The sequence below is a fragment of the Pongo abelii genome, chromosome 13 (genome assembly GCF_028885655.2).
Source record: "Pongo abelii isolate AG06213 chromosome 13, NHGRI_mPonAbe1-v2.0_pri, whole genome shotgun sequence".
Lineage (NCBI taxonomy): Eukaryota > Metazoa > Chordata > Mammalia > Primates > Hominidae > Pongo > Pongo abelii.
Window position 1 is genome coordinate 26,081,619 of NC_071998.2, and position 18,065 is coordinate 26,099,683.

Below are 18,065 nucleotides of genomic sequence, written 5' to 3' on the forward strand. Positions count from 1 at the left end.
TGTACCCCATGAATATGTACTATTATCATTTGTCAATTAACATAAATTTCAAAAAATATCACAAAAACATAAGATGATTCTTTATCACATTAAATTAAACAAATAAAACTGACTGAAGAATAATCAACATTTTACAATATTCAACTTTACTATTCAGGAACATGGTATGTTTTCCTACAGAGTTTAAGTAACAGACATAAAAGATGGCTTGAATAATTAATTTTCTTTATCTGGATTATCCACATTTCTTGTTAGCATTATTTATTTATTTATTTATTTATTTTATTTTATTTTATTTTTTTAGTTTTTCTTTTTTTTATTTATTTTTTTATTTTTTTCTTTTATTATTATTATTATACTTTAGCTTTTATGGTACATGTGCACAATGTGCAGGTAAGTTACATATGTATACATGTGCCATGCTGGTGCGCTGCACCCACCAACTCGTCATCTAGCATTAGGTATATCTCCCAATGCTATCCCTCCCCCCTCCCCCAACCCCACAACAGTCCCCGAAGTGTGATGTTCCCCTTCCTGTGTCCATGTGTTCTCATTGTTCAATTCCCACCTATGAGTGAGAATATGCGGTGTTTGGTTTTTTGTTCTTGTGATAGTTTACTGAGAATGATGATTTCCAATTTCATCCATGTCCCTACAAAGGACATGAACTCATCATTTTTTATGGCTGCATGGTATTCCATGGTGTATATGTGCCACATTTTCTTAATCCAGTCTATCATTGTTGGACATTTGGGTTGGTTCCAAGTCTTTGCTATTGTGAATAGTGCTGCAATAAACATACATGTGCTTGTGTCTTTATAGCAGCATGATTTATAGTCCTTTGGGTATATACCCAGTAATGGGATGGCTGGGTCAAATGGTATTTCTAGTTCTAGATCCCTGAGGAATCGCCACACTGACTTCTACAAGGGTTGAACTAGTTTACAGTCCCACCAACAGTGTAAAAGTGTTCCTATTTCTCCACATCCTCTCCAGCACCTGTTGTTTCCTGACTTTTTAATGATTGCCATTCTAACTGGTGTGAGATGGTATCTCATTGTGGTTTTGATTTGCATTTCTCTGATGGCCAGTGATGGTGAGCATTTTTTCATGTGTTTTTTGGCTGCATAAATGTCTTCTTTTGAGAAGTGTCTGTTCATGTCCTTCGCCCACTTTTTGATGGGGTTGTTTGTTTTTTTCTTGTAAATTTGTTGGAGTTCATTGTAGATTCTGGATATTAGCCCTTTGTCAGATGAGTAGGTTGCGAAAATTTTCTCCCATTTTGTAGGTTGCCTGTTCACTCTGATGGTAGTTTCTTTTGCTGTGCAGAAGCTCTTGAGTTTAATTAGATCCCATTTGTCAATTTTGGCTTTTGTTGCCATTGCTTTTGGTGTTTTAGACATGAAGTCCTTGCCCATGCCTATGTCCCGAATGGTAATGCCTAGGTTTTCTTCTAGAGTTTTTATGGTTTTAGGTCTAACATTTAAGTCTTTAATCCATCTTGAATTGATTTTTGTATAAGGTGTAAGGAAGGGATCCAGTTTCAGCTTTCTACATATGGCTAGCCAGTTTTCCCAGCACCATTTATTAAATAGGGAATCCTTTCCCCATTTCTTGTTTTTGTCAGGTTTGTCAAAGATCAGATACTTGTAGATATGTGGCATTATTTCTGACGGCTCTGTTCTGTTCCATTGATCTATATCTCTGTTTTTGTACCAGTACCATGCTGTTTTGGTTACTGTAGCCTTATAGTATAGTTTGAAGTCAGGTAGTGTGATGCCTCCAGCTTTGTTCTTTTGGCTTAGGATTGACTTGGCGATGCAGGCTCTTTTTTGGTTCCATATGAACTTTAAAGTAGTTTTTTCCAATTCTGTGAAGAAAGTCATTGGTAGCTTCATGGGGATGGCATTGAATCTGTAAATTACCTTGGGAAGGATGGCCATTTTCACGATATTGATTCTTCCTACCCATGAGCATGGAATGTTCTTCCATTTGTTTGTATCCTCTTTTATTTCCTTGAGCAGTGGTTTGTAGTTCTCCTTGAAGAGGTCCTTCACATCCCTTGTAAGTTGGATTCCTAGGTATTTTATTCTCTTTGAAGCAATTGTGAATGGGAGTTCACTCATGATTTGGCTCTCTGTTTGTCTGTTATTGATGTATAAGAATGCTTGTGATTTTTGCACATTGATTTTGTATCCTGAGACTTTGCTGAAGTTGCTTATCAGCTTAAGGAGATTTTGGGCTGAGACAATGGGGTTTTCTAGATATACTATCATGTCATCTGCAAACAGGGACAATTTGACTTCCTCTTTTCCTAATTGAATACCCTTGATTTCCTTCTCCTGCCTAATTGCCCTGGCCAGAACTTCCAACACTATGTTGAATAGAAGTGGTGAGAGAGGGCATCCCTGTCTTGTGCCAGTTTTCAAAGGGAATGCTTCCAGTTTTTGCCCATTCAGTATGATATTGGCTGTGGGTTTGTCATAAATAGCTCTTATTATTTTGAGATAAGTCCCATCAATTCCTAATTTATTGAGAGTTTTTAGCATAAAGGGTTGTTGAATTTTGTCAAAGGCCTTTTCTGCATCTATTGAGATAATCATGTGGTTTTTGTCTTTGGTTCTGTTTATATGCTGGATTACATTTATTGATTTGCGTATATTGAACCAGCCTTGCATCCCAGGGATGAAGCCCACTTGATCATGGTGGATAAGCTTTTTGATGTGCTGCTGGATTCTGTTTGCCAGTATTTTATTGAGGATTTTTGCATCAATGTTCATCAAGGATATTGGTCTAAAATTCTCTTTTTTTGTTGTGTCTCTGCCAGGCTTTGGTATCAGGATGATGCTGGCCTCATAAAATGAGTTAGGGAGGATTCCCTCTTTTTCTATTGATTGGAATAGTTTCAGAAGGAATGGTACCGACTCCTCCTTGTACCTCTGGTAGAATTCAGCTGTGAACCCATCTGGTCCTGGACTTTTTTTGGTTGGTAAGCTATTGATTATTGCCACAATTTCAGCTCCTGTTATTGGTCTATTCAGAGATTCAACTTCTTCCTGGTTTAGTCTTGGGAGGGTGTATGTGTTGAGGAATTTATCCATTTCTTCTAGATTTTCTAGTTTATTTGCATAGAGGTGTTTGTAATATTCTCTGATGGTAGTTTGTATTTCTGTGGGATCGATATGTCTTATAATTTTTACAGTTTTTATAAATGAAATTTTGGTCATATATTACAAAGTTTATTCTAGGACATAGAAAAGTTATTGATTCCTACATATGTTTTATAGATTTTCATTCAGAGTTCATTCTTGTATTAAGTATACTTGGTTTTTGTCTCAAGTTCTTGGATATATAATCATGATAGTTGCTGAGTGGTGAAAGTGTATAATTTGTCCAGTATTTGTGATTTATTACTTAATCCACTATTAGCTAATGTTTCTCTTGTTTTCCTATTTGACTTGGTGATATTGCAAACTATTTTTATAAATTTCCTAACTTTAAAACATCCTCTCGTCACTAAGATAAGCTCTACTTGATTATAGTAGATTGGTCTTTTAATATGCTGTTATAATCTATTTTCTGGTAGTTCATTTACATACTTTGCTTCTAAATTCTTAAATGATTTTTGCCTTTTTTTTACTTGCACTGATTGTCATATTTTGACTTCAAGGTTTTTCTAACTTCAGAAAATAAATTGAATACTCTTTCATCTTTTCTTGTGCTCCAAAGAAAATTACACAGAATTAAAATTGCCTGTTTTTTGAAAATATTTAATACATTGTTTTTAAAACTATAAAGGAGCTTTGGTGCCAATTTATTGAAATAACTATTTTATACTGATTTTAAGATATATGCACATGTAGGAGATGGGGTATATGGCTGTATATAAATTCAAGAAGGAAATTTGGTTTATTGTAATATTAAAAATTATTAATTTTGGATGAAGCCATTTGGGTGGTTTTTTAATTGTTCTTTTTTATTTCTCTATGCTATTCTTTATAAATTACCTATAATTAACATATTATACCTACAACAAAATGCTAAAACATATTAATGAAGGATATAAATTCCCACATTACATAATTCAGAAGTGCTGTTAAGTACCTTCAAAATATCAGTTTGCACCAGTTCTCAATTTCATGTAATATTTAAATATATTTATCTAAAATCAGGGGACTAAATTTATTCTGCAGAACTTGGCACACAGAGTTCCTTTACAAAGAGTCAATAACCGAGAAACACTTCCCTAAAAGCCTCATTACATAAAAATAATTCATTCCAAACATGATGAATATTGTTACAGTGCCAATATTAGAATAGCCATATAAAATTCCATCTGTTTCTTATATAGATCACGAGTCTGAGAAACACGGACTTGTAATACATGAAGATAGAAACTGATGGATCTTTAATGGAGAATCTTTAAAGCATAAGATTCAATAGAAAGCATTTTTTTCATAAAATAATTCCTCAGAAAAGAGGAAGATATCTTAGATGCATGTTCTTAATGTATTTCATTTTACAAATTGTTTTAAAGATTAATTGCAATCCTAATCAAAATCCAAATTTATATGAAGATGTAAAAGGTTAAAAAAGCCTAGTCGAGGTGTGAGAGCTTTTCCTACAATTTTCAAGATTTATTATAAAGTTCCAGTAATTAAGACAGTGCAGAGCTAGACACAACAGAATAAAGGGACTATAAATAGATCCATGATTACATGCATACTCATTATATAGAAAGGTATTTCAATAAGTGATACTGGGACAGTAAGACCTCTATACAGAGAAAATGACATTAGACATCATACTATACACAAAAACCAATGAATACATGTAGACCTAAATGGAAAAGGCAAACTACAAGGCTTTTAGAAGATAATATAGAATATCCTTAACTAGGAGACAAAAAGCTATCACAGGAAAGACCAAAATGTCTGTATATTAAGGAAAATGATAAATCCAACTATACTAAATTACAGAAGATACCACAAAGAGATACAAGCCAAAGAATGAGAAAGAATACTTATAATATATATGATTAATAGAAAACTTGTGTAAAGAACATTTGCAAATCAATATTTTTAAAAAGCACAATAGAAATGTGCACAAAATTTTATTTTTCGCTTTAAAAATAATTTTTTGGCTAGATAGAATAATTTTTTTCTTTATTTTCTTCCCAACTTTTATGCTAGGTTCAGGAGTACATGTGCAGGTTTGCTTTATAGGTAAATTGCATGTCACAGGGGTTTGGTGTACAGGTTATTTCATCACTCAGGTAATAAGCATAGTACCCAATAGACAGTTTTTAAAATCCTTACCCTCCTCCCACCTTCCATCTTCAGGTAGGACCCAGTGTCTATTGTCCCCTTTTTCGCATCCATGTGTACTCATGTTTAGCTACCACTTAAAAGGGAGAACATGCGGTTATTCGGTTTTCTGTTCCTGTATGAATTTGCTTAGCACAATGGACTCCAGCTACAACCACTTTGCTGCAAAGGATACAATTTTGTTCTTTTTATGGCTGCATAGTATTCCATAAAGTATATATACTACATTGTCTTTATCTAGTCCACCATTGATGGGCATCTAGGTTGATTCCATGTCTTTGCTATTGTGAATAGTGCTGCAATAAACATATGCCTGCATGTGTCTTTATGGTAGAATGATTTATATTCTGTGGGATATATACCCAGTAATGGGACTGCTGGGTCAAATGGTCGCTCTGTTTTAAGTTCGTTGAGAAATCTCCAAACTGCTTTTTACAGTAGCTGAACTAATTTACATTCCCACCAACAGTGTATAAGCATTTCCTTTTCTGTGCGACCTTCCCAGTGTCTGTTACTTTTAAATTTTTAATAATTGTTATTCTTACTGGTATAAGATGGTATCTCACTGTGGTTTCGATTTGCATGTTTCTAATGATTAGTGATGTTGAACATTTTTTCATATGCTTGTTGGCCGTGTGTGTGTCTTCTTTTAGGAGGTGTCTGTTTATGTCCTTTGACCTTTTTAAAATAGGGTTGTTTTTTGCCTGTTAATTTGTTTCAGTTCCTTATAGATTCTGGACATTAGACTTTTGTCAAATGCATATTTTGTGAATATTTTCTCCCATTCTGTAGGTTGCTGGTTAACTCTTTTGATAGTTTATTTTGGTCTGCAGAAGCTCTTTAGTTAAATCAGGTCCCACTTGTCAATTTTTGTTTTTGTTGCATTTAGAATCTTCATAATAAAATATTTGCAAGAGCCTATGCCCAGAATGGTATTTATTAGGTTTTCTTCTAGAGGTTTTATAGTTTTCTATTTTAAATTTCAATCTTTAGTCTATCTTGAGTTGACTTTTGTCTATAATGAAAGGAAGGGGTCCAGTTTCAATCTTCTGCATATGGCTAGCCAGTTATCCCAGCACCATTTATTGAATAACGAGTTCTTTCCCCATGGCTTTTTGGTGACTTTGTCAAAGATCAGATGTTTTTAGGTGTGTGGCTTTACTTATGGGGTCTCTATTTTGTCGCATTGATCTGTGTGTCTGTTTTTGTACCAGTACCATGCTGTTTTGGTTTCCGTAGCCTTGTAGTATAAAATCGGGTAATGTGAGGCCTTCATTCTTTTTCTTAGGATTGCTTTGGATTTGGATTTTCAGGGTCTTTTTTGGTTCCATATAAATTTTAGAATTTTTTTCTAATTCTGTAAAAAATGTCATTGGTAGTTTTATAGGAATAGCATTGAGTCTGTAATAGGTCTGAGTAGTATGGCCATTTTAACAGTATCGATTCTTCCTATCCATGAGCATGGAATATTTTTTCACTTGTTTGTGTTATCTCTGACTTATTTCAGCAGTGCTTTGTAATTCTCATTGTAGATATCTTTCACCTCCCTGGTTAGCTGTATTCCTAGCATTTTATATTTTGTGGCTATTGCGATGTGATATGCATTCTTGATTTGACATTTAGATTGGACATTGTTGGTAGATAAAAATGCTACCGATTTTGGTACATGGATTTTGTATGCTGAAACTTTGTTGAAGTTGTTTATCAGATCTAGAAGCTTTTGGGCAGAGACTACGGGGTTTTCTAGGTATAATAAAATCACATCATCTGTGAAGAGATGTAGTGAAGGGATATAGTTTGATGTTCTCTGTTATTTGGATGCCTTTTATTCCTTTCTCTTACCTGATTGCTCTGGCTAGGACTTCTAGTACTGTGTTGAATAGGAGTGATAAGAGTGAGCATCCCTGTCTTGTTCTGGTTCTCAAGGGTAATGTTTACAGGTTTTTCTCATTCAGTATTATGTTGCCTGTGGGTTTGTCACAAATGGCTCTTATTACATGTTCCTTCAATGCCTAGTTTGTTGAGGGTTTAAAACATAAAGGGTTATTGAATATTATTGAAAGTCTTCTGCATCTATTGAGATGATCATGTAGTTTTTGTTTTTAGCTTTGTTTATGTGAGGAATCACATTTATTGATTTGCCTATGTTGAAGCAACCTTGCATCTCAGGGATAAAGGCCACTTGATCATGGTGAATTAGCTTTTTGATGTACCGCTGGATTCGGTTTGCTATGATTTTGTTGAAGATTTTTGCGTCTATGTTCGTCAGGGACATTGGTCTAAAATATTCCTTTCTTGTGTCCCTGTCAGGTTTTGGTATCAGAATGATGCTGGCCCCATATAATGAGTTAGGGAAGCATCCCTCCTCCTCAATTTTTTGGAATAGTTTCAGTAGGATTGGTACCAGCTCTTCTTTATATGTTTGGTAGGATTCAGCTTTCAGCTGTGAATTTGTCTGGTACAGGACTTTTTCTGGTTGGTAGGCTTTTTATTACTGCTTTGATTTCGGAACTTGTTGTTGGTCTATTCTGGGTTTCAATTTCTTCCTTGTTCAATCTTGGGACATTGTATGTTTCCAGGAATTTGTTCATTTCTTCTAGATTTTCTAATTTGTTTGCATGTAGGTATTTATACTAGTCTTTGAGGGTTTTTTTTTTATATTTATGGGGCATTGATAATAATGTCCCCTTTATCATTTCTGATTGTTTATTTGGATCTTCTCTTTTTTTTTTCTTTTTTAGTCCAGCTAGCAGTCTATCAATTTTATTTATTTTTTCTTTATTCATTCAAAGAACGGACTTTCGGTTTTTTATTCTATTTATTATTTATTTATTCTTTTATTTATTTTTATTTATTCTTTCAAAGAACTTTTAGCTTCATCCATCTTTTGTATGTCTTTTTGCATCTCAATTTCATTCACATCAGCTATAATTTTGGTTATTTATTGTTTTCTACTAGTTTTGAGGCTGGTTTGCTCTTGGTTTTCTCCTTCCTCTAGGTGTGATGCTAGGTCTTTCTAACTTTTCTATGTTGGCATTTAGCAAAACTTTACTCTTAACATTGCTTTAGCTGTGTCTCAGAGCTTCTGGTATTCTGTATCTTTGTTGTCATTAGTTTCAAATAATTTCTTGGCATCTGCTTTAATTTTATTGTTTACCCAAAAGCAATTCAGAAGCAGGTTATTTAATTTCCATGTAATCATATGGCTTTGAGAGAGCTTCTTAGAACTGATTTCTATTTTTATTGCATTGTGGTTTGACATTAGAATTGATTTCTATTTTTATTTCACTGTGGTCTGACAGTGTGGTTGGCATGACTTCGGTTTTTTTGAGTTGGTTGATAACTGTTTTACGGCAAATCGTGGGTTCAATTTCAGGAATGTTCTATGTGTAGATGAGAGGAATGTATATTCTGTTGGAGGTGAAGTGTTCTGTAGATGACTGTTAGGTCCATTTGGAAAAGTGTTAAGTTCAGGTATTAAACATCTTTGAGAGTTTTCTGCCTCAATGATCTGTCTGACACTGTCAGTGGGGTGTTGACATCTCCTACTATTATTGTGTGTTTATGTACATCTCTTTATAGGTCTCTAAGAACTCATTTTATAAATCTGGCTCCTCTAGTGTTGGGTGTATATATATTTAAGATAGTTAAAATCTTGTTGTTGAATTGAACTATTTATCATTATACAACGCCCTTCTTCATCCTTTTTTTATTGTTGTTGATTTAAGGTTTGTTTTGTTTAAAATTAGAATAGCAACCCCCTGCTCTTTGTGTTTTCTGTTTGTTTTAACCTATGGGTGTCCTTGCATATGAGATGGGTGTTCTGTAAACAGCATATAGTTGGGTCTTGCTTCTTTATCAAACTTGCCATTCTATGCCTTTTCTGTGGGGATATGTAGCTCATTTATGCTCAAGGTTAATACTGATATGTGCAGACTTGATCCTGTCATTATTTTGTTAGCTGGTTGCTATGAAGACTTGATTGGGTAGTTGCTTCGTAGTGCCAGTTATCTATGTAGTAAGTGTGTTTTTATGGTGGCTTGTAATGGTCTTCTGTTTCCACGTTTGGCACTCCCATAAAGGCCTCTGGTAAGGCAGTCTGATGGCAATGAATTCCCTCAGCATTCACTTGCCTGAAAGGGTTTTATTTCTCCTTCACTTATGAAGCTTACTTTGACTGGATATAAAATTTTTGGTTGGAATTTCTCTTCTTTAAGAATGCTGAATAGAGGCCCCCAATCTCTTCTGGCTTGTAGGGTTTCTGATGAAATGTCTCCTATTAGCCTGATGGGGTTCCCTTTGTAGATGACCTGCCCCTTCTCTTTAACTGCCTTTAATATTTTTTCTTACTTACTGACCTCAGAGAATCTGATGACTACATGTTTTGGGGATGGTCATCTTGTATAGTATCTCATGGCTGTTCTCAGCATTTCCTGAATTTGAATGTTATCCTCTCTATTGAGGTTGTGGAAAGATTCATGCACAACATTCTCAAATATGTTTTGCACATTGGCAGCTCTCTCCCCCTCTCTTTCAGGGACACCAATGAGTCATACATTTGTCTCTATATAATCCAATATTTCTTTGAGGTTTTGTTCATTCTTTTTAATTCCTTTTTGTTTATTTTTATCAGACTAAATCGATTTGTAAAATTGGTCTTCGAGCTATGAGCTTCTTTCCTCAACTTGGTCTACTCTGCTGTTAATACTTCCAATTGTATTATGAAGTTCTTGTAGTGAGTTTTTCAGCTCTATCAGATCAGTGTGGTTCTTTTTCAAAATGGCTATTTAATCTTTCAGCTCTTGTATCACTGTATTGGATTCCTTAGATTCCTTGGATTGGGTTTCAACTTTCTCCTGAATCTCAATGATCTTTGTTCCTATCCAGATTTTGAATTCTATGCCTGTCATTTGACGATTTCCGCCTGGATAAGAACGACTGCAGGGGAACTAATGTGGATGTCTGGATGTAAGAAGACACTATGGCTTTTTAAGTTCCCTGAGTTCTTAAGCTGTTTCTATTTCATCTGAGTGGGCTGATGGACATTTGGTCTTTGAAACTGCTTTTCTTTGGTTTTTTTTTCTTTTATATTATTTAATTACCTTGAGGGTTTGACTGTGGTATAAGGTAGGTTGTGTTCACTAGCTTTGTTTCTGGAAGATTTCAGGGGGCCAAGGCTTTGCTTGGCACTCATGAGCTGTGGATTCTAACCCTGGGTGCTGGTACCAGGCCTATGGGTTTGTTCCCTAGCCCCTCAAGGTTAAGCACCTGCTGAACTGGAAGGGCTGAGGTATTCCTGGTCTACTGGCAACAACACTCCAATGGGGAGTGCAAGCTAATGTGTTTCATTGGGGGAGTGGCAGAGAGTCTGAGCTCATATGCACATGCCAGCAGTGGCAGTGGCATGGCAGGGTGCACGTGTCAGTGGGCATGTGGTTCCAAACGGAGATGGGGTGGCAATGCAGTGGAGTACACGTGTGTCAATGGCAGTGGTGGGTTGTGCTTCTGTGCTGGTGGTGGAGGGGTGGTGTGTTCTACTTGCACACATGACAGCAATGCAGTGCACAAGGGCTGCAGATGAGTGCATGACAACAAAATGGTGGGGGGAGGCTACGGGTGGCTGGTTGTGCATTGGCAAGGTCCCTTCTGATGGAGTTCTCTGATGGTCATGTGCAGTCTGCCAGTGAAGTAGCCTTGGTGTTGGCTGCTAGGAAGCAACTTGTTGGGCACCTGAGGCTACAAGTGGGTGTGGCCAGGCAGGGACCCCATGAGAGCCTGGAAGACAGAAGGGAGTTCAGATCAGACTGGCTTCATCTCACAGGCAAGACAGCCCAACTCCATCCAGGTCCAACAATCAACAAAGGCCAAAACCACCTAGAAGAGTGTGGCGAGCCTTTAGGGATGGCTGTCCCAGGTCATGCTCCACTGCAGCCATTCCCATGCCATACCCTGTGGGCTTTACACAGGCTAAAGTCCTGTCCCTACCACCTCTCCAAACTGCTTTCCCTTTCAGCTTGTGTCTGTGGAGGCTGTGAGGTCTCCTGCACTAGGATTCTGGAGATCTTTGGCAGTATAATATAATATGCTCACTCCTTACTCATTTAACTCACCTCTTCCCCAGGAACCACTGGGGTCCAGGAATGAGTCCTGGTACACAGTAGCCCTGTGCAGGTTTCCCAGCTGCCTTACTCTTCAGCCTAGGATCTATATCCTCCCTCTGTTTGTTCTCAATGCTTTCCTTCTGAAGATATGCCTGGAGTGTTCCAGTTTTTTTGATGGTCTAGTATCTCAGTGGGAGAACTATCTTGGCTCCTTCCTGGGCCAAATAATTGAAAGGGAATTTAACAAAAGAGGAAATCCAAATGATTAATAAATGTAAGTAAAAATACTGAACCCAATAGTAAGTCAAATTTAAAATCACAACCACCATATTGCCAAACAATAAAAAATGTCTGTCAATACTAGTTGTTGATGAATTTGTAGAGCAACAGAAATTTCCATACCCTACTACATAATAGGCAAATTGGAATACAACTTTGGAAAGCAATATAACATTCTCTAGTAAGTTTAATGACAGGCATATCTCATAACTTATCAATTTCAGATCTGAGAGTATACCCTGAAGAAATATATGCCCACATGCCAGGAAACATGTACAAAGATGTTCATAACAACATTATTTGAAATAGATTAAAAACAGAAAAAAAAGTAAAAAAAAATCCACAATAAACTAGATGGCTTACTTGTAGACTTTCCATACAATGTCCTTTATACAGTGCAGTAATTGACAAAAGTGAATGTACTAGGGCCACATGTAGTAACAACAATGCAAATAAATTTTACAAACAAAATGTGGAATAAGAGAATTCAGTCAGAATACATACATTTATATAAAGTTTAAAAAGATGAAAAACTAAGCTATATCATTTGATGATGCTCCTATAAGTTAAAACCATAAACAAATAGAAGTTATTTTCAAAAGTTACCATACTGGTTATGGCCTTGGGAGAGTGAAAAGACCATGAAGGGAAGACACACCTGGAGAGTATCAGGAGTGCAGAAAACATTCCATCTTGTGACTTGCCTAATGGTTACAGAGGCACTCACTTAATATTTATCATTTAGGATACATGTACTCTTCTGAATGTGTGTATATATCAAAAAAATTAAAATATTTACATTGTTTATTAATTCCTGGAACCAGTTTAAATCCCATGGGAAGTAACCATTCCCTGAAGATATGACGAATCCATTCATGCAACTCTCTAAACTTAGATGTTCTTACAAAAGTAATTATTTGATAATGTCTTTTTACATTTTACTCTCTCATTAATTCATCTGCTCAGGTGTATATTTCTGAAATGATTATTTGCATTTTCCAAGAAAGTTATCCTCTGGGAAGATTTTTTCTATTGTATTACCATAAAGTTGTCCAATAAAATCATACATTTTAGGTTATATATGTGTGTCTGTGATTGCTGTCTTTTTGCCATTCCTCAATATTATGACTTATATGTCTAGTTATATATCTGACATTCTGTTTGTGGGAATTTCCAGCTTTTGCTACCATGAGTATTGCTGTGAAAAATATCGCTGCATGTACATATTTTCACTTAATTGTCTTCATTTCTGTATGCTTTGCCAGATACTTCATTCACACTATGGTAATGTCTGAGACTGTCCATTTCCTTATATCCAATATTAAACCTTAATATTACCATACATTTTAATTTTGCCAGTTTGATGGATAAAAAACAAATTCTCATTTTATAATTTGCATTCTTCTGATTATCAGCAAGCCTGAACATATTTTTTCATTACTTATTGTCCATTTCCATTATTTACATTTCCACTCACATGAATTTGTTTTCTATTTTCTTTTCCCAATTATACTTCTTGAATTTGCTTCTTTTACAATGAATTTACAGTTGGTGTATAGAACTGTTAACCCTTTGTCTACATACATGTCAAAAAATTTCCCCATTATATCACTCCTTTTTTCTTAAAAATCATGTTCAATGTCTTTTGCCATGGAAGAATATTTATTTTTATACAATATTCCTTTTTTTCATTTAAGACTTTTGGATTTTATTCCCTCCATAAGAAATTTTCACTCACCTTAATGCATGCAAATATTATTTTCTAAATTATATATATGTTTTCTATAATTATAGATTATATTCATAATTGTATATGTAATCATATATAATTGTATAAAATTATTTATATAATGCAAAAAATTATCTGGAATTTACTCTTTATATGTTGTAAGGGACAGCCTATTCTTTTTAAATCAACAAATATTTTTCTTCATTTGACTTTTCCATGACTGTCTTTGTATACACGTACCCTTTCTTTTGCTGATTGTACTAGATGAGGTATAATGAAGCATTCCAAAGTATGGTGTTTGAAGCTGTTTTGGCCCTGCCTATTGTTAGGTATATGAATGGGAGCAAATAACTACATGAATTTTCTGTTTTCCACTTCCTCAGCCTTACTTTATCTCCAATAATACTTTGTTCTACTTAAAAATAATTTTAATTGAACATCTAGATAATTTCTCTTTTTTTGCTAATATTAATGTATTTAATGGTGTACTTTTTCATAGATTTTTGCTTTTACTAGAACCACAGATTTTGTTGTGTACTATTATCCTTATCCTAATGCAAAGAATTGCCCTTTTGATTTCTTTTAGAACAAAGAGTTATATAGGGTAGTGATTCAAAATATACAAATTATTGAATATTTTTATATTTCATAAATAAAGTTATTTATTGCATAAACCTCAGTATTTAAAACCTGCTTTGGAGTAATTACTGAGGATTTCTCTCTTCTCTGATACACAATCAATTTTTATAAGTGATCCATGGGCACTAGAAAAGAAGTTGTTTTGCAAATCTTTTTGCAATGTATAATATTTAATGCAGTTTATTCACTAGATTTATATGTATCATCTACATTATCCCTAGCCATTTTATTATAATTTATCCTTCAAAGTGTTAGAGATGTACATTAAATCTTCTCATTATTACTGTTGAAAATAAACATACACTGTCTTATTATTTATACTGTTCTTGCCATTATAACCTATAGACACTTTATAGCCAAAAAAACATTTCTTTCTGGTTATGAAAATTCTCTAGGCTAAAGAGAGAGAGCAGAGATGTTTATTTATATTGGAAAAATTGCCAGCATGGGCTAGGGGGATGAGTTTCAAACTTTCCTATGTCTAAATAGAATAGTCGTAGTTAACATACACAACTTGTAGAATTAAGTGTGATGAGGTTGTGTGTTATACTGGCCAGTTTTCATTTGAAAATTTAAACTAGTTTAAGTAAAACAACAACAACAAAAAACTGATCTAAGGAAATAATCTGTAGAAAAAGATGAGATAGATAACCCTGGTATAAACAGTTCCAGCCTCCAAAAGCTGTCAGCAGTCTCTTGCTGTTTATTTATCTGTGCTTCCTCTGTGTTCTCTCAGATGGAATAAGCTCAGGAGTATAGAATCATTGCTTATATATTTTCAAACTCACCCAGAAATGGTGGGTGGGGAAATTCTCCTGTATTCACTTCAATCAGAAAAAATTCAGTGAAGTGTTTTGATTGATTTGTTGGCATTTGAACCCATCAAAAAAGCAAGGGCGGTAGTCCCATGAATGCTCAGATCTCAGGCACAGGTCTGCCTCTATGGATCAGGAGATGGGGTGCTGTCATTGGCCACACTCATGGGGTTAGAGTGGGAAAGGAGTTGAAGAACAGGGTATGACCCTAGAAGAAGATGGTAAAGTGGTGCAAGGAAGAAAAAAAGTATTGTCTCTCCAAAGGGAAAGGGAAAGGGGAAGAGGCACTAAGAATAGTTTAATTCAGATGTGGGAAGAGGATGTGCAAGGAGAAGAAGCAAACATTTAAAACAGTCTGATGATGGAGAGGCAGACCCACAGAACTGTAAAACTGTGAATGTTAGAAGGACATCATTCTTGAGGCTCATAGGAAGCAGAATGCCTCACTCTTTCCCTAGAGTTGTCAATTACAAGGTCCTGAATTAGAGTAAAAGTGCCATCTAAACTCTGGGCTTTTTTTTTTTTTTTTTTTTTGAGAAGGAGTCTCACTCTGTCACCAGGCTGAAGTGCAGTAGCATGATCTCGGCTCACTGCAACCTCCGCCTCCCAGGTTCAAGCGAGTCTTCTGCCTCAGCCTCCTGAGTAGCTGGGACTACAGGCCCGTGCCACCACGCCTGGCTAATTTTTGTATTTTCAGTAGAGACGGGGTTTCATCATGTTGGCCAGGATGGTCTCAATCTCTTGACCTCGTGATCCACCCGCCTCGGCCTCCCAAAGTGCTGGGATTACAGGCGGAAGCCAGCGCGCCTGGTCACCCTCGGCTTTCAAATACTGTCTCAGACCAAAATATCATAATTTTACTATGTATTACCCCACACTAGGACAACCAAAACTTTGCAGAGAGTACCAACTGTGAGAGTTGCGGAGCCTGGCCTAGTAAAATGGCTTCTAAAAGGAAAAAACAAGGTTAACTGCTGACGGGGTAGAGAAGAGGGGAAAAAAAAGGTGCCTAGAGAAGAACTTCTTATTCTTACACAACTGTTTCCTCTACCACGAGAAAAGCTTACTTACTGTCTGATGGAGTAAAACCCGTTGGCTGGGGATGGGGAAGTCTCCAGAGATGTGGTGGAAAACGCCAGCCAGCCAGCTGTGTGGGACCCTTGGGCCAAAAGTCCCAGCCATGGCAAGAATGGGAGGGTGGAGGGGAGCCGTTGCTCGCAGATCTGACTTGAAAAAGGAAGGAAAAGGCCAGGAAAAGGCGTTGGAGTGACAGGGGGTGGGGGCATGGTTTCCCCCACCCTCAGAATTCCCAGGATGAAAAGGTTTAGAAACCACAGTGAGAGTATTTTGAGTCTCCATTTCACTCACCGCTTCTCAAGTCCCCATGGTGCGCGCCAAAGTTGTTGCAGGGCTTTTCCTTAGTTCCGTTAAAGACGGGGTTCTTTGTCCCACGGCCACAAAAATTCAGGCTCGCAGACAATTTGAATGATGAGTAAGACCCGGTTTTATTGGGTGGAAAGAAAGAAAAGGGGGAAACAGAGACTCTCACTAGGCCGGAGTCCCTGCTGGGGCGCTTTGCCTGGCGGTTTGAATCCCAGGTTCCACACAGGAAGAGGAGGAGCCAGGCTCCTCCCCGCTGCAAAGAGTAGGAACTTCCCAAGGCTGCCTCCAGTGCACAGGCCGTCTGGAGTTTTTCCGTGCACCCACTCGTACCGGGCTGTCTCATATTCACAAGTTAAATGCCTTATCCATCTTAACTAAACACTTATTATACACTGTGGCAGTAACTTTTGCAGTTTGAGGTGTGACAGCAAAACTAGAACATATTTCTTTCTTTTTCACAATTTTATAGAAAGTTCATTCTTATTTTAGATCTTAGAAACCTCAGCAAATGATTTTGTTTTCTTTGCTTACTAAGTGAAGAACTTTCAACCTTTTTACTTAAAGGCAGCCCTTTACAACTTCTCTTTGGCATATCTGAATTGTCATAATCACTACTCTTTTGCTTCAGGGCCATTATTTAGTAAAATAAGAGTTACTTGAAGACAAGCAATGTGATACCATGACCCATGATCTTGTATCCAAGATGGCTACTTAGTGACCAAAGTGCAGGCAGTGTATACAGCATGAATATGCTGAACAGAAGGATGATTCATGTCCTGGGTGGGATGGAGAGGGACAGCATGAGATTTCATTAGGCTACTCAGAATGATCCACAATCTAAAATTGTGAATTGTTTATTTTGGAATTTTCCTTTAATATTTTCAGACCACGGTTGACTACGGGTAACTGAAACCACAAAAAGTAAAACAACAGATAAGCAAGAACTACTGTATTTTACACAGATGGTCCCCAACTTAAGATGGTTTGACTTACAATTTTTCACCTTTACAGTGATGAGAAAGTGATACACATTCAGTAGAAACTGTACTTTGAGGACCAATACAACCATTTTGTTTTTCACTTTCAGTACGTTATTCAATACATTACATAAGATATTTAATACTTAATCATAAAACAGGCTTTGTGTTAGATGATTTTGCTGATGTAAGTATTCAAGCACTTTTAACATATGCGAGGCTGAGCTTATAATGTTTTGTAGGGCAAGTGTATTAAGTGCATTTTCAACCCAACTGTATATTCAACTTATAATGGAGATGTAAACTCGTTGTAAGTGGAGGACCATCTGTATACTGTTTCTATATTGCTATTTTGTCATGTAATATCACCTTATAAAAATTTTATACCTAACATTCTTTGAAAAATTAATTTCTAATTATTACCTGATTCCAACATTTGACTATACTAACAGGTAGTTATTTTCTTATACTTGGACATTTATATTATCTTTACTTTTTACCAGCATAAATAATGTTGTATAAACATTTAAAATAAATTTTTGTGGATACCTCTGAATATCTTTTAAGTATAAAAAATTTAATGTTGGATTACTGGTTCAAAAATGATAGAAATTTTTAATGCTGTTTATACATTTCACCAATTCATTTTTCTAGATGGTTTCACTAATATCCATTTCCACAAGAAGCCTTATGTCCAATTTCTGAAAAATGATTTTTAAATTTTTGCCAATTTCATATATGAATACTAATATATCATGTTAATATTATTTTCTTTAATTTTAAATATGATTGAATATTTGTTAATGATTCTTTAT

General features: G+C 35.9%; 1 protein-coding gene across 1 annotated transcript in view; it reads right to left on the reverse strand.

Annotated features, from left to right (window-relative positions):
* Nucleotides 1-16,616, reverse strand: part of LOC129048074 (uncharacterized) — a 33,376-nt gene extending 16,760 nt beyond the window's left edge. Inside the window, exons 1-2 of the mRNA XM_054521054.2 lie at nt 16,259-16,616; nt 15,962-16,113 (exon numbers count right to left, since the gene is read on the reverse strand). Coding sequence (XP_054377029.2) covers nt 15,962-16,113; nt 16,259-16,616 — 510 coding nt within the window. The remainder of the gene's footprint in view (nt 1-15,961; nt 16,114-16,258) is intronic.
* Between the last annotated feature and the right edge of the window lie 1,449 nt (nt 16,617-18,065).